This window comes from Lemur catta, chromosome 7, assembly GCF_020740605.2.
Source record: "Lemur catta isolate mLemCat1 chromosome 7, mLemCat1.pri, whole genome shotgun sequence".
Classification (NCBI taxonomy): Eukaryota; Metazoa; Chordata; class Mammalia; order Primates; family Lemuridae; genus Lemur; species Lemur catta.
In genome coordinates, this window is record NC_059134.1 from 59454654 (window position 1) to 59475360 (window position 20707).

The 20707-nt window shown below is 59.8% G+C and overlaps 1 protein-coding gene across 4 annotated transcripts in view; it reads left to right on the plus strand.

The window, feature by feature from the left end:
• Positions 1-20707, plus strand: part of ARAP1 (ArfGAP with RhoGAP domain, ankyrin repeat and PH domain 1) — a 39111-nt gene that overhangs the window by 11754 nt on the left and 6650 nt on the right. For 2 of the 4 annotated variants that reach the window (XM_045555532.1, XM_045555534.1), the window contains exons 3-27: positions 307-374; positions 995-1131; positions 1243-1392; positions 1781-1850; positions 2123-2243; positions 2667-2869; positions 3221-3327; positions 5797-5996; positions 7755-7840; positions 9256-9438; positions 10484-10658; positions 11851-11985; positions 13922-14057; positions 14358-14460; positions 15152-15347; positions 15594-15645; positions 15728-15891; positions 16035-16247; positions 16542-16647; positions 17035-17182; positions 17272-17358; positions 17444-17512; positions 17782-17899; positions 19256-19369; positions 19591-19736. In XM_045555532.1, the coding sequence (XP_045411488.1) occupies positions 307-374; positions 995-1131; positions 1243-1392; positions 1781-1850; positions 2123-2243; positions 2667-2869; positions 3221-3327; positions 5797-5996; positions 7755-7840; positions 9256-9438; positions 10484-10658; positions 11851-11985; positions 13922-14057; positions 14358-14460; positions 15152-15347; positions 15594-15645; positions 15728-15891; positions 16035-16247; positions 16542-16647; positions 17035-17182; positions 17272-17358; positions 17444-17512; positions 17782-17899; positions 19256-19369; positions 19591-19736 (3287 nt within the window). The other 2 variants (XM_045555531.1, XM_045555533.1) reach the window with 2 other exon arrangements.

A 20707-nucleotide genomic window follows, 5' to 3' on the forward strand; every position in this document is an offset into this window, starting at 1 on the left:
GATTCTTGTTGCCTTTTTAGCCTTTTTTGAACAGTCCTCCCCTCTGACCCCCAAGCATGCCGCCTGCTCAGACCTCCCTGTGGTGGCCGGGCCTCTCCTTGGCCGCCCCTGAGGGCTGTCCTATGAGGCCCCAAGGGTATAAATAGCACTTCCTGTCCCCTGTGCCTTTTTTGAAACCCAGGCCAAGGTGGGGGGTGCAGGAGAGTCTTTCTTGGCCTGGGGTGGCTTTGTGAAACCAAGCTGAGGTGCCCCAGGAGGGCAGGCCAGGCCCCTAGCTTCTGAGTGTCCCCACCCCTCTCTCACCAGATGACTCTGACTACTATGAGGCCCCAGAGGAGGGGCCGGGGGCCCCCGCCGGCGTGATGACCCAGAAGGTGGGGCAGGGCAGTGGGGAGGGTTTGGGTCGTCTGCCTGTGGGTGTGGAGGGAGGACTTCCTGGCTGCCTTTCAGACTCTGGGGACCACCAGATAGAGAGTGGGCAGCCATATTCCAGGGGAGGTCCCCCTGACGCCATCATTGGGCCATACCGGGGTCAGGGGTCGAGCACAGCCCCAGAGCCCTGGGCCACGGGTTGGAGCTGTGGTCTGGGGCTTCTGCCCGAGGCTTTGGCTGCATCTGGGTGGTGCATGTGGCCTCCTTCCTCCTCCTGTGTTTGGAGCACATCTGTCTTGGCGTGCCTGCCTCTGTTTCCCTTTCTGTGTTCCCATGTCTGGGCGTTTGTCTTATCTCTCTAGCCTGAGTCTTTTTGTTTCTCTGTCGCTTCATCTTTCTGTCTTTGTGCCCTAGGTTGGTGTCGGCCACTGGTTCTCCTGTCCCTGTGACCCTGGGCCCTGTGTGGGCTCCGCTGGGGGGTGGGGAGAGGAACGTGAAGAAACAGAAGTAAAAGTGCTGAGTTGTGTGGGTCAGGCTGCTTGGACGGGGCACATGGCAGCCCCTGGGTGTGTGTGACCTGGGGTGGAAGGGAAGGGTGACACTGCGTGGGTCTGGGGGGCAGGAGGAGCCCCCTCTGAACAGAGTCCCACGGGCCGTGCGTGTGGCCAGTCTGCTGAGTGAGGGGGAGGAGCTCTCTGGGGACGACGACGACCGAGGGGATGAGGATGAGGACGACCACGCCTACGAGGGTGTTCCCAAGTGAGCGTCCACTCCTCTCCACGGTTCCCTCCTTCCCAAAGCCCAGCCCTCCCCCAGCCCTCCCACCCCTCCATCTCCTCGGCCCAGCCCTCACCCCTCCTCTGTCCCTAGTGGCGGATGGCACACCAGCAATCTGAGCCTGCCCTTGCCCAGCCTGACCTCTGAGCCCCCGCCACACCCTATGGACGGGCTGCCTGGGGGCTCCACCCCCATCACACCCATCATCAAGGCTGGCTGGCTGGACAAGAACCCACCGCAGGGGTGAGTGAGGCCTCTTGGGTCCTGCTGGTGCTCTGCGTGGGGGCGGGCAGTGCCCCAGGACTCCAGGACACTGGGATCATGGATCTGAAAACCAGAGGGGCCCAAGATTTCTGCACACAGGTCTCCCTCCAGACAGAGTGTAACCACCAATTATCCCCTCCAAACCTATGTTTTATTGTCCTTAAAATTGGGAAGTCCTACTATGAGTCTGACTTCAGTCACTCTTGCTGTAGGTAAAGTCCATCTTCTTCTCAGTGGCCATTTGGGACCCTTCTTCCCTTGAACTTGGCTGATCCTAACTTTGTGTGTGGCTGCCTGAGGGGGCTGAGATAATCCTGGAACCTATCCCAGCCCCAGTCCTTTGCTCTGTTGTCCTCTGCCTCTCCAGATCTTATATCTACCAGAAACGATGGGTGAGACTGGATGCTGATTACCTGCGCTACTTTGATAGTAACAAGGTGAGGCCTGCCTCGGTCCCTGACACGACCCCCACTCCAGCCTAGGCTGAACCCCGACATTGGACCTGGGGGAGTCCTCCCCAGAGCTCTAGTCTGACTCCTCAAACCGTGTTCTGCTAACCCATTGGCTGGCTCTGGGCTGGGGTCAAGGTCCGCACAGGGGCTGTCCCTGACCACCTGCAGAGACAGAACTGCAGCCTCCATTTCAGCTGAGGCTGGGGGCAGGCATGGAGGTGCTGGGCCCCGAACTACAGCTCTTCCCTCTTCCCCAGGACGCCTACTCTAAGCGCTTCATCTCTGTGGCCTGCATCTCCCGCGTGGCCGCCATCGGGGACCAGAAGTTTGAAGTGATCACAAACAACCGGACCTTTGCCTTCCGGGCAGAGAGTGATGGTGGGAAGTTTGTGTGTGTGTCTGGGGGTGTGGGGGGGGGTGGGGGGAGTGGGGAGAAGACTGGAAGTTTGGCCAGAGAAGTGGGGGAGAGAAGCAGGGCACACCTGTCCCTGACATCTTACCTGGGGAGGCGGGGGGACCCTCTGTGACTGGCTCTGCTCGGCACACTCAGACTCTTCAGAACCACCCTGCCCTATTTAAAGGGGGATACGGGCTCAGATAAGTGGGGTGACTTGCCTCAGCGGCACAGCTGGGACTGTAGCCTGAGCTTGCTGGAATCAGAGAACTCAGGCAGGGTGTAGGTGGGCCCGTCGGGCTGGGCTTTCTGGCAGAGGTGCTGCCAGAGGGGCTCGAGGGCCAGGAGAGCTCTGACGCGCTCCCTGAAGGCTGAGCCCAGGCTTCACCCTCGCGCTCCTCCCGCAGCGGAGCGGCGGGCGTGGATGCAGGCCCTGCAGCAGGCGGTGGCCGAGCAGCGTGCCCGGGCCCGGCTGTCCAGCGCATATCTGCTGGGAGTGCCAGGCTCAGAGCAGCCTGACCGCGCTGGCAGCCTGGAGCTGCGTGGCTTCAAGAATAAGCTGTATGTGGCTGTGGTCGGAGACAAAGTGCAACTCTACAAGAATCTGGAGGTGCTACGGGGTCGGCCAGGCCACTGGACCTCTCCCCTGCTCATGCCCGTCCCCCTCGTCCCTCCTGCTGCTCCAGCCCCGCCCCATTCCCCTGTACTCCAGGTGCCCCCCATCCCTCCCCGGCTCTAGGTTCCCCCTACTGCCCCTGTCCCAGGCCCCCCTGGGACCTGAGCCCTGCCCTTCCCATTCCCCCTTCCCTGCACTGAGCCCAGCCCCTCGTCTGCCTGTCCCCTGCCCCTAGTTCTGAGCCCTCCTGCCTCCGCCCTGGCCCCTGCACCCCTTCCTCATTGCTACATGGGCCCAAGCCCTGCCCCAAAGCCCTGCCCTCATCCCGTCCCACCCGCCTGCCAGGAGTACCACCTGGGCATCGGCATCACCTTTGTGGACATGAACGTGGGCAACGTAAAGGAAGTGGACCGGCGCAGCTTCGACCTCACCACGCCCTACCGCATCTTCAGGTGAACCCTCCCTCCCCTCTGCTCTCTCCCACTCCTTCCCAGGAGCTCCTTTCTGCAGAGCACAGGAAGCTGCCCCCTCTCCCAGGATGGCTTCCCCAGCCCTTGTCAGCGCTGCCCCACCTGTGCGGGAGCCGGCCTGCTCCCATCCCTCCCTTCTAGGAGGTCTCATGCTCCGCCGCGCCCCTCTGGCCATCACTGCCCTCCCCTGCCCGCCCCTCTGCACCCACCGCCCTCTCCGCTGCTGCCCCCACTACGCCCCGAGAGTGCTCTTGTCCACTGACCAGCTCCTCCTTGTCTCTGGGCCTGTCCCCGCGCTCCTTCCTGAGCCTCCGAGGCTCTGCCGTCTTGGTCTCCTGACCTCAGCTTTCGCTCATTGTCTGTCTCTGTCCTTTGCCCTCTCCCTAGGCAGCCTCATGCACTCCCAGGTCTTTAGCTGCCATCTCTGAGGCATTGCGCTGTGCCCGGGTTTGAACCCTGGGTCCACCACTGACTAGCTGTGTCACCTGGGACATCGTTTGGTTACTCTGTGTCTCAGTTTCCTGGGGAGCTTTGTAGCACTGGGTAGTAACTGCCCGGTAAGCAGCGGCACTGTCACCAGCACCGCCTCTCTGCCTTCAGCCCAGATCCTCCTCTGAGCTCTAGGCCTGCCGTCCCCAGTTCTGTGGCCATGTCCTGCCTTCAGCTTCCCCAACCCCGCGCTGCCCAGGGCCCCTCTCCAGCCATGGGATTCCCGGCCTCTCCTTTCACCCCTGGGCAAACCATCCCCACCTGGTCGCTCCCTCCCTCTGCCCTCACCACAGCCCGAGGCTCCTGCCTCCTCCCGCTGGCTGCTGGTGTGGTCTGGGCCTACCCGCTCCATCCACTCTGGCTGCCAGAGGCATTTTTTTTTTTTTTTTGAGAGAGAGGCCAAGCTTTTATGTGTTCATTTCTTGCATTTGAAATACTCTTTGATGATATCCTTGGCCTGAGATTGTTTGCTATAATCCTTAACTACCGCACAACTGCGGCCAGTCACTTTGTGGGGTTTTCCCTCTTTGTCAGTTTTACAGAGGCCTACTCATTGCCCTAGTTTCTTTTTTTTTTTTCTTTTTAAAATTTTTTTGGAGACGGGGTCTCACTCTGTCCCCCAGGCTGGAGTGCAGTGGTGCAATGGTAGCTCACTCCAGCCTCGAACTCCTGGGCTCCAGTGATCCTCCCACCTCCACCTCCCAGGTAGCTGGGAGTACAGGTGTGCACTACCATGACCGGCTAATTTTAAAAATTTTTTTATAGAGACAGGGCCTTGCTATGTTGCTCAGGCTGGCCTGAAACTCCTGGCCTCAAGTGATCATCCTGCCTCAGCCTCCCAAAGTGCTGGGATTACACGCATGAGCCACTGCGCCCAGCCTCCCCTAGTTTCTTATTGTCGTTAACTTTAATTAGGTTGGTTTGGTGTTCAGCACAAAGGGCCTCTACCAACTTGACACATGTGGCTCGTCACAGTCGGATGTAAGCACACAAAGATGGGCTTGGCAGTTGCCTGAGCCTTTGGCGGCTTTGCGAATTCCACATGCCAGGATGTCGTGGACGAGGGCAGTCCCTGGCACCTCTCGTGGTGGGTGTTCACAGCCATGACACCCAGCAGCCATGCCTTCCTCAGCCGTGGCTGTGGGTTATGGGTGGAGTGGACTCTTGAACACGTGTGTGACTCTGTGGTGGTGGCAGCAGCAACAGCAGGGAAAGAGCCAGAAGGCCTTTCTTCTTTTTTATTTTTTACAGGCAGTTAGGCATTTATTGTTCAACCAGGGCTTCCCACCCTGAACAACAGGAATAGCGTGGCGGGGCCGCGGGTGTCTGGATATCTTGGGCCAATGGCATTCTTTGTGGGGTGGGGCCCCAGCGCATGTCACAGCTGGGGCTGGGATAGGAAGGTGGCTGAGGATGGGGATGGCAGAGAGGTCTTTTTAAGACATCTCTGTGCCCTCCCCTCCTTCCCATTTAAACCCTCTGCAGGTTCTCCATTGTCCTCAGGGTACACTTTGACTTCCTCTGCCTGGCACAGGCCTGTCCCTGTCTGCCTTCCAGCCTCTTCTCTGCCAGTCTGCCCTCCTGCCCGCAGGTCCTGGACTGCCCCATGTGCCATCCTGCCCCTTTGCAATGCTGTTCCCTCTGTCTAGAATGCCCTTCCACCTCTTCACTTGGCTCAGCCCTTCTCATCTGTCAAGTCTTAGCTCAGGCGTCATTTCTTCCCAGCGTCCTTCTCCACTCCGCAGGCTGGGCAGAACCCCCCAGGCTCTCCCACCCCCGTGTCACTCAGGTTCGTGGTGCCTCTGTCCACGCCCACCTTCCCCACCAGGCCCAGGTGCCTCCTTCCTCTGCCCAGGAGCTCCCAATGCCTTGTGCCCCCAACACTTCATGCTGGGCCCCCTCGTGCTGCCCCCAAGTCCCTCCGAGCCCTTCCCCACCAGTCCCCCACTCCTGTGTCTCCAGCTTCTCTGCCGACTCGGAGCTAGAGAAGGAGCAGTGGCTGGAGGCCATGCAGGGAGCCATCGCCGAGGCCCTGTCCACCTCAGAGGTGGCCGAGCGCATCTGGGCCGCGGCCCCCAACAGGTTCTGTGCCGACTGTGGTGCTGCCCAACCTGACTGGGCTTCCATCAACCTCTGTGTCGTCATCTGCAAGCGCTGCGCAGGTGTGTGGGGGTCGGGGCACCGGGCAGGGGCCTGGCAGGGCTGGCCAGTCGGGTGGCAGGTGACCTGTCTGGCAGGATGGGCTGCAGTGGAGACAGCAGTCAGAGCAGCCACTGGCACCGAGGCTTCTCTTGTGCGCCAAGCCTTTCCCACCCTGATTAACCTCCAGTCCCTGTGTCGCAAGCCAGGGATTCAACCACTCACATCGGTGTGGGGACACTGAGGCACAGAGAGGGAAAGTGGCTTGGTCAGGGTCATCTGGCAAGTGAGCCTGGATTTGCGCGCAGAACTATTGGGGTCTTGCATCCCTGTCACATCAGAAGTGTGGGGGAGGCCAGGCAAGAGGGGCCAGCAGGGGCCAGGCCAGGCGGGGCTTTGCATGCAGAGGGAGGAGCTGGTGTTTTGTCCGGAGGGAGACAGGAGGCAGGGACAGGGTCAGATTTGTGGGTCAGACTCTGGCTGTCTGGCGGAAGCTGAGTGAGGAGGCTGCTGCCGGGTCCAGGAGAGCGAGGAGGAGGAGGAGGAGGCCTGGCCTGGGGAAGCGATGAGCACTTGGGGTCGGGGGTGTTTAGGATCCGCAGCGTACAAGTCTCAGTGGCTGATCAGATGAGGAAGATGAGATGGGAACGAAAGAGGGTGGAGCCCCAGATTCATTCATCCATTCCGCCAACATCGATGAAGGATCTGCCTCGTGCCAGACACTGTGCTAGGCGCTGAGAATTCAGCCCTTGTAGGAGCTGACAGTGCCTAGGCAGCAGCTTTGGGAGGATGGAGGTGGGGACCCTCGGAAGTGGGGACCCACCGGGAGGAACGAGTCTGGGGAGGTTGCTGAGCTCAGTGAAGAACACTGAGGTCTGTGGGATTTCTAGGGCAAATGTCCAGGGGCCTTGGCCATGAGGTCTGGGTGCAGGAAAGTGACGCCCCAGCTGGGGACCAGGTCAGCAAGGCACCAGCGTGTGGGGGCATGGGCTGCTGGAGTGGACTGAGTGCTCATAGGAGGGGGCTCAGGGAGGCCAGGCCAGAGCCAGGCAGTGCCGGGCGCTGCTAGTGCCCCCCAGCCCCTCTCCCCACACAGGGGTCCCTTGTGGGGCCTGTAGCTGGGCAAGGCTCCGTTCCCTCCAGCCCCAACTCCTCTGGTCCTTTCATGCCACAGAGGTTTATTAGGCGCTTACTGTGTGCCAGGTTTGTTCTAGGCACTGAGGATAGAGCCCTAACGCAGGCAGCCAGTGTTCCTGCTCACGTGTAGCTTCCGCTCTAGTGGGGAGAGGCAGGAAATGCACACCCGCACCAGCAGAAGTATTGGGAATACCGAGTGCTAGCCAGAGCACGTGTCGTGTGTTGGGGAAGCCCTCTGCGGAGGCGACGTGCCAGCTGAGATCTGAATGACAGGAAGGAGCAGCCATGGGGAGATGGGGGAAGAGAGTCCGGGCAGAAAGATGATGTACGGGAAGCAGGTAAAGCTTTGAGATCTAATTCTGAGAGCCACAGGAGGGTTGAAAGCAGGGATTGGAAGTGAGGGATTTGCATTTTAAAGCCATCACTCTGCAGAGCTGTGCCAAGAGTGGCCTGCGAGGGGCCACGCAGGGCTCTAGGGAGCCAGTGCCAGGGGCTGGTGCAGGAGGCCAGTGAGGGTTGCAGGGCTCCCCTGGTGCTGCCCGTGGCCTCTCGTGCCTGTCGGCCCCGGGATGGGCAGTGGGGGTTGGGGGTGCTCGCGGGAAGGGGAGCGCCGGATGATCCTGGGCCCGGCCCTCTGTCCGCAGGCGAGCACCGGGGCCTGGGCGCTGGCGTCTCCAAGGTGCGGAGCCTGAAGATGGACAAGAAGGTGTGGACAGAAACACTCATCGAGGTGGGGATGCCTCTGCTTGCCACGGATATTTGGGGTCTGCCGCAGGCAGCCCTGCTGGGGTCTTCCAGCCCCCTCTCCCCCATCTCACTGACCCCAGCATCCAGGAGCCAGAAGAGACCTCTGTGGTAATCTAGTGGGTGGGGATTTTGGGAAAACCGATTTTTGGCAGAGTCAGCAAACTGGCCAGTGAGCTAAGAATGTTTTTATAGTTTTAAAGCGTTGTTAAAAAAGAAGAAGATGGAACAGAGACTGTATGTGTTCTGTAAAGCCTAAAATATTTATTATTTGGCCCTTTAGAGAAAGAATTTGCTGACCTCCCATCTAGTTCAACTCTCATGTCATTGTACAGATGTGGAAACTGAGGCCCCGGACAGGGCTGTAATCTGCCTGAGATTACACAGCAAATCCATATTGACCACCAAGCCCTGCCCTTTCTTTCCATCCACTTCCTGGCTGACCCGGGGCCGTCTCCCCTACCTTGCACACCCCTGGCACCAGTGGGTATGTGTATATACACTTCAAGTGCACACTTACGTGTACATTTGTGCCCGTGCACTTGAAGTTCCCAGGGGAGGACAGGAGGCCAGACTCAGGCAGCTACCACACAGGGCGTTGGTCACAGCCCCAGCCAAGCTGCAGGCTCCAGAGCAGTTTGGGTGTCACTCAGTTTCCTATGTCCCCACAGTGTGTTTGGCACATAAGTGCTAAAGACTTTGCGTTATGTTAACTGACTTTCACAACAAGCCTGTGAATTAGGATTAGAATAACCAGTTTACAGACATTGAGGCCTACGGAGAGAAAACAACTTGTGCAAAGACACAGAGTGAGTCAGAGTGGCAGGGACTGTTCCTGCTTCGCTCTCTGCTGTGCCCTAGTGCGCCACATAGGGCCTGACAAAGGGCAAGGTAGGGCCCAGGAATTGGCTGCAGAACAATGAGGAGAATCAACCAATGAACGAGTTCCCTGAATGCTGGCCCTGTGTTCCCCCAGAGTCTGCCCCACCCCTCTTCCCAGAGAGGAATGTCAGGGACAGGAGATGTTTCCCAAATCCCTGCCCACCCCATTGGCTGACAGGTCAGGCACCGCCCCCAGCCAGGATAGCCTCAGGAATGCAGAGTTCCAGATGTGGGACTGGGCGGGGCAACAGAAAGGGCCCCAGGGACCAGGTGGGGCCTGAGGCATCCACCTGTCAGGCTTCTGCCTCTTGTCCTGTCACCGAGCCGAGGACCTGGGCTCAGCCCAGCGGGTGGAACGCCCACGGCCACCACCAGGCCAGGCTGCCCCTCACCTTCCCCTTGGGAAAGGGGGCAGATGGCCTGGCTCTCCCCAGCCCCTTGGCCTGACAACGTCAGAAACCGAGATTTTGCCGGACACAGCCCCTGGCTGTTGGCCTGACCTCTTGCCCACACCCGCAGCTCTTCCTACAGCTGGGCAATGGTGCTGGGAACCACTTCTGGGCAGCCAATGTGCCCCCCAGTGAGGCCCTGCAGCCCAGCAGCAGCCCCCGCACCCGGCGGCGCCACCTGGAGGCCAAGTACCGTGAGGGCAAGTACCGCCGCTACCACCCGCTCTTTGGCAACCAGGAGGAGCTGGACAAGGTCAGGGCGCTGCACCGCTGGGGCCCTTGATGCCACTCCCTTCCTTCCTGCTGCCCATCCCTCATCTGTCTTATCCCATCTCTTCTACCACCTCAGAGTGATGAGCTGGCATGGGGGGAAACTGAGGCCCAGAGGGCAGGAGGGCCCTGCCTAAGCAACATGGAAAGTTGGGGCAGTGCAGGGAGACGCCAGGCCTGACCCTTGGGTCAAGGCCACTTCCCCAGCATCTGTCTGCCTCCCTCCTGATTCCTCTGTCTCCCGCACCCTGTCCTGTTCCTTCTGAATCCTGCCAAGAGGAGTGAACTTGATGGGGATGCTATTTCCTGTCAGGCTCATGAAAAACAGCTGGGCTGCTCTGACCCACCCCCATCCTCACCCCACTCACGAAGAGGCCCCGTATGGGCCCCAGGCCCTGACAGGCCGGGAGCCAAGCCTTGGGCCTCTATCTGCCTCCGCCTGAGCGGGAGGCAGCCAGCTCCTAGGCAGGGGGATGCCATGTGTGACCTCTGGTTGGCCTTCAGCCCCTCCCCCAAGCTGCCCCTCCCTGGCCGGCACAGTCCAGCTAGGAGCGCAGTAGGAGCCAGCCCTCCACCTCCCAGGGACCCAGGCGTCCTGTGTCCTGCCCCCTGCCCAGCCCAGTCTGGCCTGCGAGCCAGGAGGGCGGCAGCTCCCATTGGTTAGGAGGGCTGGGCAGGCGGTGAGGAATTCAAATGTGGGAGGAATTAGCTACAAAGCATCCCCTCCGCCCCTCCACAAGGCAGAGGGAGCCGAAGATCTGAGGAGGTTCGCTGGCTGACGGGGCAGCTGTGTCCGGGCCGCCAGCACGGGTGAGGCCCGGCAGCTGGGACCCCCGGCCTCTGCGAGGCAGCCCCTGCCCACCCTCCCTCCCTTGGCCTCTGTCTTGCTCCTCTTCTCTCTTCCTCCCTGTTCTCTCTTTCAGTCTGAGGATGGGCCGCCCCAGACTGGTGGGACTCCTTCCTCTTCTTCCCTCTCTTCCCCCACACCCATGTCCCTGCTCTGGCTCACCTCCCCTCCCTCGTCCTAGGCCCTGTGTGCTGCAGTCACCACCACAGACCTGGCTGAGACCCAGGCGCTCCTGGGCTGTGGGGCTGGGATCAGCTGCTTCTCGGGGGACCCTGAGGCCCCCACGCCCCTGGCTCTTGCCGAGCAGGCAGGGCAGACACTGCAGATGGAATTCCTTCGGAACAACCGGACCACAGGTGAGCGTGGCCGAGGACGGGGCATCCCCGCCGACAGGGTCTGGCCCTCTGGAGGGCTTGTGGAGTGGGGGTCTGCCAGGGGCCCTGCAGTGCCCTGTGCGCTTTGATTTACGCACCACTCTCAAGCTGTGATTGTGACTCCTCGAGGGGCCCTGGGTGCAGCAGTGTGTGTGCTTTGGGGTGTGTTTGGGTTTGCATGTCAGTGTACATTTGTGGTTCATATGTGTGTCCCGTTGTGTCTCTGTCCCTATGACTCTGTTTAGGTATTGGGATGTCCCTTCCTGACTTGCAGTGTGGGCCCCTCAGGGTGGTGTCCATGTGCTAGTGTCTCTGTACCCCTGAGCCGCTCTGGATCTTTGTTTCCTCGCACCTAGGGATGTTGAGAACTTCGGGGTTTGTGCATGTGCAGAGTGTCTGTGCTGCTGTTGGGGGGAGGTGTGTTGCATTTCTCCACGCATGGGTCACCTACTGTGGTGGCCCTGTCTGCTGCTGTCTCTGGGTGGAGCTCAGTCACAGAGCTGGTCTGGGTCCCGTTTGGCTCCCACTCTCACAGTGGGTGAGGAGGGGCCATGGGGGTGAGCAGCGCCGGTCGTGGCCCAGGACTGGCCTCTGGGGCCACATCCCAGGACTGAGGGTGGAGTTCAGTGGCTGGGGCTCTGGGCTCAGGGCCATGAGTGGGTGGGGTGCGACGGGCTGGAGAGAGCCCAGGTGTCTGGGGAGGCACAGGAGACCACCCAGCTGGCGTGGGCTTGGGGGGCAGACACCCCCCCCATTGTTAACTGCTGGGAGCAGGGCTGGAGCCAGGCTGCTTCCTTGAGCTGCACAGTGTCTGGGACAAACCTCTCTCCAGGGATTGTTGCTGAGTTTGCCCCATGGCCCCCTTGTGCCAGTGGACTATGCCTGCAACAGGGAGAGTGGGGTGGGCTGGGAGTGAGGGAGGCTCCCTGGGAAGGGGAGGTGCTGGAGCTGGGCCTTGGGAAGGGAGTAGAATTTCCACAGGTGGGGAGAGATGGAAAAATGGCTTGGGCAAAACCCTGGAAGTGGGAGTAGAAGCCGGAGGCTGTTGGTCAGGCAGCTGGGGAGCTGGGGCTGGAGACTTGAAAGTGAGCCTGGATGCCCGGCCCGGGTGGGAGTAGGGTGGGGACACCCCTTGGATGGCTAGCGTGACCAGACATTCTTTCCCCCTCCAAAGAGGTACCTCGGCTGGACTCGATGAAGCCCCTGGAAAAGCACTACTCGGTTGTTCTGCCAACTGTGAGCCACAGTGGCTTCCTCTACAAGACTGCTTCTGCCGGCAAGCCACTGCACGACCGCCGTGCCCGGGAAGGTGGGTCCCACCCCAGACACCGTCCCGGCCCATGGCATTCCGGCTGGGCTGCAGGGCCAGGGCAGCCAGGCCTGGCCAGGCTGGTAGACCCACGAGGGTGCCAAGTGGACTCTGGCAGAGTCACCCCAGAGGGCTTCCTGGATATGGCCTCTGGTACACAGTAGTTGCTTAATAAATGGACTAATTGGGAGTGGGGGTGGGGCACAGCACTGCAGAGCAGGTCACTGCCAGAGTTTTCTCTGGACTGAAGAAGCCTTTATTGACCTCTGGGGGCATCTGGTATCTGGAGCCCATGGATGGTAGAGGGTTTGAGGACTAAACTTAAAGGCCGGGTCCTTCTCTTATGTCAGCTTTCCATTCCCAGTAAAACCCGCGGTCCTTACCACCTCCCACAGGAGTCTGCACACCCGGGGCCCCACCTGTTACTCTCTGACCCCTCCCCCTCGCTCACTGTGCTCCAGCTCTGCCAGCCTGCTCGCCAGTCCTCAGATATGCTGTGGCCACTCCCACCACGACCTTTGCACTAGCTCTTCTCTCTGCCCTGAGTGCTATTCTGCAAATACTGTCATGGTCAGTCCCTCACCTTTTCTTTTTTGAGATGGGGTCTCACTGTGTTCCCCAGACTAGTCTCGAACTCCTGGGCTCAAGTGATCCTCCTGCCTCAGCCTCCTAAGTCACTGGGAGTACAGTCACACGCCACCATGCCCAGCTAGTCCCTCACTTTAATCAGGTGTCTCTTTAAATGTCAGCTCTGCAGAGACATCATCCCTGACCACCTCATCCAAAATAGCATGCCCGTCTCTCTCCCTTTACGCTACTTTCTCTTCACATGAATTGTATGGTATTAATTCGTCTTCTAAAGTGTATATCTGTCGATTCTCTGAACCCCATGGGAACAGAAACAACTCCTGGGCACCACCGTAGCGCCCAGTGCCTGAGACGGTGCTTAGCACACAGTGGGCACTGGCACATGTCTGCAGAATGAAGGGAGACTGAGGCAGGGCTGCTGCTTCTGGAGGGAGCCCATCCTTGGCAAATGGCAGGCCCTCACAGACAGGATGAGAGACAATGTCTGCTGTGGGGACATTGTTGAGGCCATTGCTCACTGTATCCCTCAACACCTCCTATGTGAGCCGTCCTGGGGATGAAGCCCCCCAACTCCCAGGGAGATTCCTTTGGCCGTATGCCATTCACAGCCTCACTGCCTCCGGTCTACCTCCCTCTGCCTGATAATGTCATTTATGTAACTGTCTGAGTCATCCTTTTTGCCTTGGGTGCCAGGAAGCTCTGAGCCACTGTGAAGCTCAGTGCTATGAACTGTACAAGCCTGCATGGCCTTGACATTCTATTCTTTCCACTACATTTCCTGGTCCAGATTCCCATTTCTGTTTCCTTTATGGGATGTTGTCAGTCTCCTCAGAGCCACTGGAGGAGGAGGCAGAATACAGAGTGACGGGTGCTTCTGCACCGGGGTGGGTACAGAAGGCTTCCTGCAGCACTCGGGTGGTGGGGGGAACAGGTGGGCAAAAGCTAGGAGCGCAGGGTATGTGCAGGAGTGACAGAGAGGCAGCTAGAGAGGTGGGCAGGGGCAGACCCAGCAGAGACCTGTTCTGAGGACAAGGTGGGCCATGGAATGCTTTTGATCGGAGGAAGGGTGGAGTCTGGTTTTCGCCAGGTCACTCTTAGGTCTTGGAAGAGGCCGGCTGGAGGCCAGGAGACCAATGAAGAGACTGCTGCAGAGGTCTGGGGCAGAGGATGAGGTGCAGGGTGGCTAGGGGGGCGGGGCTGCAGAGAGGAGGATGATTCAGGGGAAACTTTTGAGTTAGGATGAAGAGCACATGGGTCAGGTGGGAATAGGGTCCAGGGAGGATGCAGAGGTGGTTTACAGGTGGTGTTGGGGGCTCTCTGATGGCTCCCCTGCCCAACTTTTCCCCAGAGTTCAGCCGACGCTGGTGTGTCCTTAGTGACGGGGTCCTGAGCTACTATGAGAATGAGCGGGCAGTGACCCCCAACGGGGAGATTCGGGCCAGCGAGATTGTGTGCCTGGCAGTGCCCCCTCCCGACACCCACGGGTGAGCACCCCTGGGCACATAACTGACTAGTGTTGCTATAAGGTCCAATCCCCACTAGGGAGACAGGGAAATAGACCCAGAGAAGTGCAGGACCTCCCCAGGGTCGCACAGCAAACTGGGGCTGTACAAGGGCTGACCCAGGTCTCCTGAGGCCACAGCCCAAGGCTTTTCCACCACCCCTAGGGGGCCCAGGAAGGGCAATCAGGAGGGCGATGCAGAAGGGGCAGGGAATGGCAGTTGGTAGGGGGGTGGGCTGGGGCTGGGCGAAGTGGGCCTGAGTCCTGGCCTGTGTATTTACAGCTTTGAACACACCTTTGAGGTGTACACGGAGGGAGAACGGCTGTACCTGTTTGGGCTGGAGAGTGCGGCGCTGGCTCATGAGTGGGTCAAGTGCATTGCTAAGGTGGGCCTGGGTTAGCATGGTGTGGGTAGGGCGTGTCTGACAAGGGCAGGGTGGGGCCTGCTGGCTGATCCGTGTATCCCAGCTCCCCTGTCTCTGATGGAGCAGGGGCTGGAGCGATGGTAGCAGATACCAGGAAGGCTTCTCAGGCCAAGGGCCTGACGCAATCTGCAGCCCTCTTGGGGGAGGTCAGGAGACCTGTCTCAGCTCTGCAGCAGAAAGGCTGTGGGCCTTGTGTTCCGTAGGTGCTCTGTAAATGTTTAATAATGAATAACAGTCGGAGCCATCTTGGACAAGTATGCTCCTTGTCCCTAGGGGTATGTGAGCAGAGGCTGGAGGGAAGATACAGGGGAGTGCTCTGCCTTAGGGACTAGAGCCAGGTGCCCTCTGGGGTCCCTTGTGCTGTCTCAGTCAGTTCTCTGTGAGCCTCCAGGGGATCAGTCCTCAGAGTTCTGGGGACCTGGATGAACCAGTCCTGGTCCTGGCTCCTCAGTAGCTCCCATGCAGGTTGGGGAGACAGATGGGGTCCAGAGGGTAGCAGCAGGGCAATCAGTGCTACAACACAGGGTGAGAATGCTTTGGCGCTGTGGGGTCCAGAGAAGGGCCATCCCTGATAGTATCTGGGGAGGCTGGGATGTCCCGGTCAGGCAGGGTCGTTGGCTGATGCAGCCTCCCCTGGTTGCCTCCCCCCCAGGCATTTGTGCCTCCCTTGGCAGAGGATCTGCTGGCCCAGGACTTTGAGCGGCTTGGGCGTCTACCCTACAAAGCTGGCCTGAGCCTACAGCAGGCCCAGGAGGGCTGGTTTTCCCTTACCGGCTCTGAGCTCCACGCCGTCTTCCCAGAGGGGCCCTGTGAAGAGCCACTGCAACTACGGAAACTGCAGGAACTTTGTGCGTGCCCAGACCTGGGCCCCCCACCTCCAGGGCACCCTATCCTGGGCTCCCAGGCCCCCAGCCCCTGCCTGGAAGTCTGAACTCTATCCCGGCCTGGCCAGAAGGAGCCAGCCTGCCTTCTCACATTCTCTCCTGCCCTGGGGGTGCATCTCAGTGACCTTGTATGTTGGTGGGTGGGTCCCAGGGTTGTGTGTGCCCAGAGGGATCATGAACAAGGCCTTACCTTGACTGGCCCCTCCACAGCCGTCCAAGGGGACAGTGAGAACCAGGTGCTGGTGCTGGTGGAACGAAGGAGGTAAGCTAGGGCCTCCCTCGGGGGCTCTGAGAAGTCTGGGGTGGTCGGACAGGCCCTCAGTAGTTGCCTGTCCCGGGCCCAGGACGCTGTACATCCAGGGGGAGCGGAAGCTGGACTTCATGGGTTGGCTAGGGGCCATCCAGAAAGCAGCAGCCAGCTTGGGGGACACGCTGTCGGAGCAGCAGCTCGGGGACTCAGACATCCCGGTGATTGTGTACCGCTGTGTGGACTACATCACGCAGTGCGGTGAGCCCCGCCCCACGGCAAGGCCCCGCCCTCCCAGGGAGCCGCCCGCGAGTCCCTGGCACCTGGTTCCCGGGAGCCCTGGGAAGTGGCCCGTCCTGGCGCCATGCCTAAGGCCCCAAACCTTTGGCCCTGCTCCGCCCCAGGCCTGACCTCGGAGGGCATCTACCGCAAGTGCGGGCAGACCTCGAAGACACAGCGGCTGCTGGAGAGCCTGCGGCAGGACGCGCGCTCCGTGCGCCTCAAAGAGGGCGAGCAGCACGTGGACGACGTCTCCTCGGCGCTCAAGCGCTTCCTGCGCGACCTGCCCGATGGGCTCTTCACCCGTGCCCAGCGCCTGGCCTGGCTGGAGGCCTCAGGTGGGCCGTGCAGCCCCGTCTGCTGTATCTCAGCGTTCCCAGCCCCTTCCCACTGGGCACTAGCACTGGGCGTGCCCGGGGCACGGCCGGCTCCAGTTCCCCGGCCTCCTTGCTGCTTATCCCCACAGTCTCTGTATAGAGCCAGGGCCCCTTGACGTGCCTCATCCTTGCTGAGTGCCTGGCCTGCTTTGACTTGGGGAGCACGGGAACTGCTGCTTCCACCCAGCATGAGAGGCAGAGCAGCCAGAGGGTGGTTGTGGGGGGTTTCTGACCTGGTCTATCTCCCCCACCCAGAGATTGAGGATGAGGAAGAGAAGGTATCCAGGTACCGAGAGCTCCTGGTGCGTCTGCCCCCTGTCAACCGGGCCACAGTGAAGGCCCTTATCAGCCACCTATACTGGTGAGGGGGAAATACCATTGTGAGACACTGGGGGGATGGGGTCGAGAAGATTCTTCTACCCCCAGCCTGGCTGACCGCCCTACCCTGGGAACCAGGTACACCTGGGAACTAAGTATTGACTACGATCTGCCCTAATCTTGGACATTTTGTCTCTCAGCTTAATTCCTGCAGGTGGGAGAGTAGAGGATTTTTCAGGTTGGGACCAGGGTACCTTGACCAGTTCTCCCAGCTTCCCAGCCCTCCCCAAGACATGGCCAGAAGGACTGTGCCTCCCCCTTAGCTAGTGGTCCACGTGACTAGGCCAGTCTCTGTCAGAAATTGGCGAGGTGAGATGGGGAAGTAACAGGCCGGACTCTTCACTCAAGGGCTCCCTCCTCCCCTCTCCAGCGTCCAGTGCTTCTCAGACACGAACCAGATGAACACGCACAACCTGGCAATTGTATTTGGGCCCACGCTCTTCCAGACAGACGGGCAGGACTACAAGGCTGGCCGTGTGGTGGAAGATCTCATTAGCCACTACGTGGTGGTGTTTAGTGTGCGTCCCTGGCCAGTGGGCAGTGGAGGGCAGGGCTCAGCCCCCCAGATGGCAATGGACACCTGTACCTGCCCCTCTCCCCTTCCCAGGTGGATGAGGAGGAGCTGAGGAAGCAGAGGGAGGAGATCACTGCCATTGTGAAGATGCGAGTGGCCGGCACTGCCAGTGGGACCCAGGTGAAGGCCGAGGCCTGGGTGGGGGGCTGGGCCAGCCGCCTGCACCTGCTCCCTAGGCCTCCAGCTGGACCTTGTCTCCTTGCAGCATGCCGGCGACTTCATCTGCACGGTGTACCTGGAAGAGAAGAAGGCAGAGGCCGAGCAGCATGTCAAGGTAGAGGCTGGGGACCTAGAAGCCAAGGGGTCAGAAGAGTCAGGGTGGGCGGGCCAGGCTCAGATGGTCATGGGTGTGGCACTTCCATCCCAAGGGGAGCCCTGGTTTGGGACCTGTAGCTGGCTGGTGCTGGGGCCTGCTTGTAAGGACCACTCACAGCCACCCCTCTGCATCCCAGTGGGCTTAGGCCCTGAATCACACAGGAAGGTGTGGTAGAGCAGAGGCTGGGGATGGGGTAGGTTGACCTCCTTCTTTTTGGTCCCCTGCAGATCCCAGCGTCTATGACAGCTGAAGAACTCACCCTGGAGATCCTGGATCGCCGGAACGTGGGCATCAGGGAGAAGGACTATTGGACGTGCTTCGAAGTCAATGAGAGGGAAGAGGCAGGTGAGTGCCTGCTGAGATTGGTGCAGAGTAGTGTAGCCTGTCTCGTCTGGGCTGCAGCCCCTGTCTCGCCTCCCCTACCCTATGTGGGAACGGGGCAGTGAAACTAGTTTTGGATGGCAGATGTTGCTGTCACACTGATGAGCCTATGATCTCGGTGGTGGTGACGGCTGCTGGGAGGGGTTGAGGTGATGCCTGTAATGTGGCTTTAGGAGGGACAGAGAAGGGGGTGGATGGCGTTAGAAGTGATGGTGCTTTCTTAGGTGTCAGCGAGGATGGTGTTGCTTGCAGGGATGATGATGCTGAATTTGATAATGGGATTGTGGGGTGACGCCACTCTTGGTGGTCATGACCATGCAGGAGAGGAGGATGGGGCGGGGCAGGGGTTGGGTTAGGGTGGTTGTGATGGTATGACAGGCCCATGGTGATGAGGGGGTGATAAAGGCATCTTATGGTGAAGGGTGGTCTTGCTGGCAGTGGGGGTGAGGGTGTATGTGTTCATTTTTTGAGCGCCAGGCACTGGCTGGGGAGCCAGACACATAGTCCCTGTGTTTATTGGGGTTGGAGACATTACTGTAACCATCACTGCCAGTGATACATGTACAACTACAGCTGTACTAACTGCTGTGAAGGAAAGACACACAGCATTGCCAGAGCTTCCCTGAGCTAGGACGTGAAGGAAGAGCAGGGCTTACTTGGTGAAGGGGGGAAAGTGCTCCCAGGAGTGAGAACAGCGCGAGCAAAGCCCTGTGTGGCCACAGGCACAGCCCTTTGAAGGAGATGAGGGCAGCATGGGGCTTGTGGCATGGGCGGAGCTGGAGATCCTGGAGAAGCAGAGACGGCCACATGGGGCCCAGCAGCAACACAAGGCCACAGCAGGGTTAGCGATTGGGAGTTTAGGAAGATTGCTACTTGCCGCTGGGTAGGGAGAGGAAGCAAGGGAAGTGAGAGTGCATGCAGGAGACAACTTTGAAGGTCATGGTTTAGTCCAAGGAGAGGACAGTAATATGGGCCAGGGTGGTAGGAGATGGACAGCAGGGAGATCTAACACGTGGAGAGTGAGAGGCAGGAGGGTTTGTTTATGGCTTGAGCAGCCTGGTGGGTGGTGGTGCTGCTAGTTCCCTGATGGGGGAAGATCATGGGCTTGGTTTTGGACATGCTGAGTTTGAGCAGCTTTGGTCACAGCCAGATGTGTCAAGCCTGAAGCCTGGTCGTGGGGAGGGTGGTCATGATGGTGACGTGGCATGGTGCCAGCAGACAGTGGGAGTAGACAGTGGATGTGTAGGTGGTATGTGCCCACGTGCCAGCCCTTGGTGGTGTCAGGCCATGTGACAGACAGTGGGTGTGACCTCTCCTCAGAGCGCCCCCTGCACTTTGCTGAGAAGGTGTTGCCCATCCTGCACGGGCTGGGCACAGACAGCCACCTGGTGGTGAAGAAGCACCAGTCCATGGAGGCCATGCTGTTGTACCTGGGTAGGTGGGGCAGGCAGGGTGGGACCCTCTATCCAGAACCGGGGCAGGAACTGGTGGCACCAGGCAGGAGCAGCTCAGGCAGAGGGTGCCATGTGGGCGAGCCTGTATGGGGGCTGGGGCAGAATGGGACAATTTCCTTTATCCTGGGACCTGGCCCTGGGGTATCTGGGTCCGTGGCTAGGGGCTTGGTGCAGCCCATGCCCACTCCATTCCTCCCCCAGCCAGCCGTGTGGGCGACACCAAGCACGGCATGATGAAGTTCCGAGAGGACCGAAGCCTCCTGGGCCTGGGCCTGCCCTCAGGCGGCTTCCACGATCGCTACTTCATCCTCAACAGCAGCTGCCTGCGGCTCTACAAGGAGGTCCGGGTAAGTGGCCTCACTGGGTTCTGCCCTGCCATGGGCACCTGCACCCCTCAGTGTGATCAGACATTCCCCTTGGTCTGCAAGTGGGAATATCCCTATCATGGCGACTTGGGATGGCACAGTGGTGGGGAGGAGCTGTACACTCTTAGGGACCCTCCAGCTGTGGCCCTGGGTGGCCACTGTACTGCTCCCTGTAGCCCCACTAGGCCCTGGTACCTGGATGCCATCACATCACACCCGTAGTCTCTCCCCTCTGGCTGTGCCTTGTCATAGCACCCTCAAAAACATGCTCTGTGGTGACAGCCCCAAGTTGTGGGCCATGCATGCCTTGTCATGTCACAGGTTGTACCCCACCCAGCCCACACTCCACACCCACTCTGTCCACATGCTGGGTGTTCTCCCAGACCAGACTTCATCTTGGCACCCCCACCTGCACATATGTGCCACATGCCTCGCGCACACTGCACTTGCTGTCCTGGCTCTAGACCTGGGACGACTTCTTCCATAACCCTGATCCTCTATCAAACAGAGCCAGAGGCCGTGGAGCGGGGCCCCTGAGACCGTGAGTAGCTGCGGGCCGACTGCTGGCTGCCTTACACCGCCTGGGGGGCAAAGTGAGCCGGTGGGAGTGTGGGGATGTAGCCAAGGCTCCTGGCCATCCAGGCATGGTTCCCTGCCCCCTTGCCCGTTGACACTGGCCCCCATGCCAGGGCCCATGGCTTAAGCTCCTGCTCTTCATCCCTAACCCCATCCCGGGGTCCTTTCCCCAAGATAGGGTCCCTTATCAATGTGATGTTCTAGAATTTTCCAAAGGACTCTGTGGAAGTTAAGGAGCCAGTAATGGAGGCCCCTAGGTTTGAATTAGAGCTCTGATCTTCATCTCCTGTCACCCCTGGAGCCAACCCATTTCCAACCCTGGAGAAAGAGTTCCGGGGCTATCAGAATGTCCTTGTTGCTACTGCCCTGATCCTAAA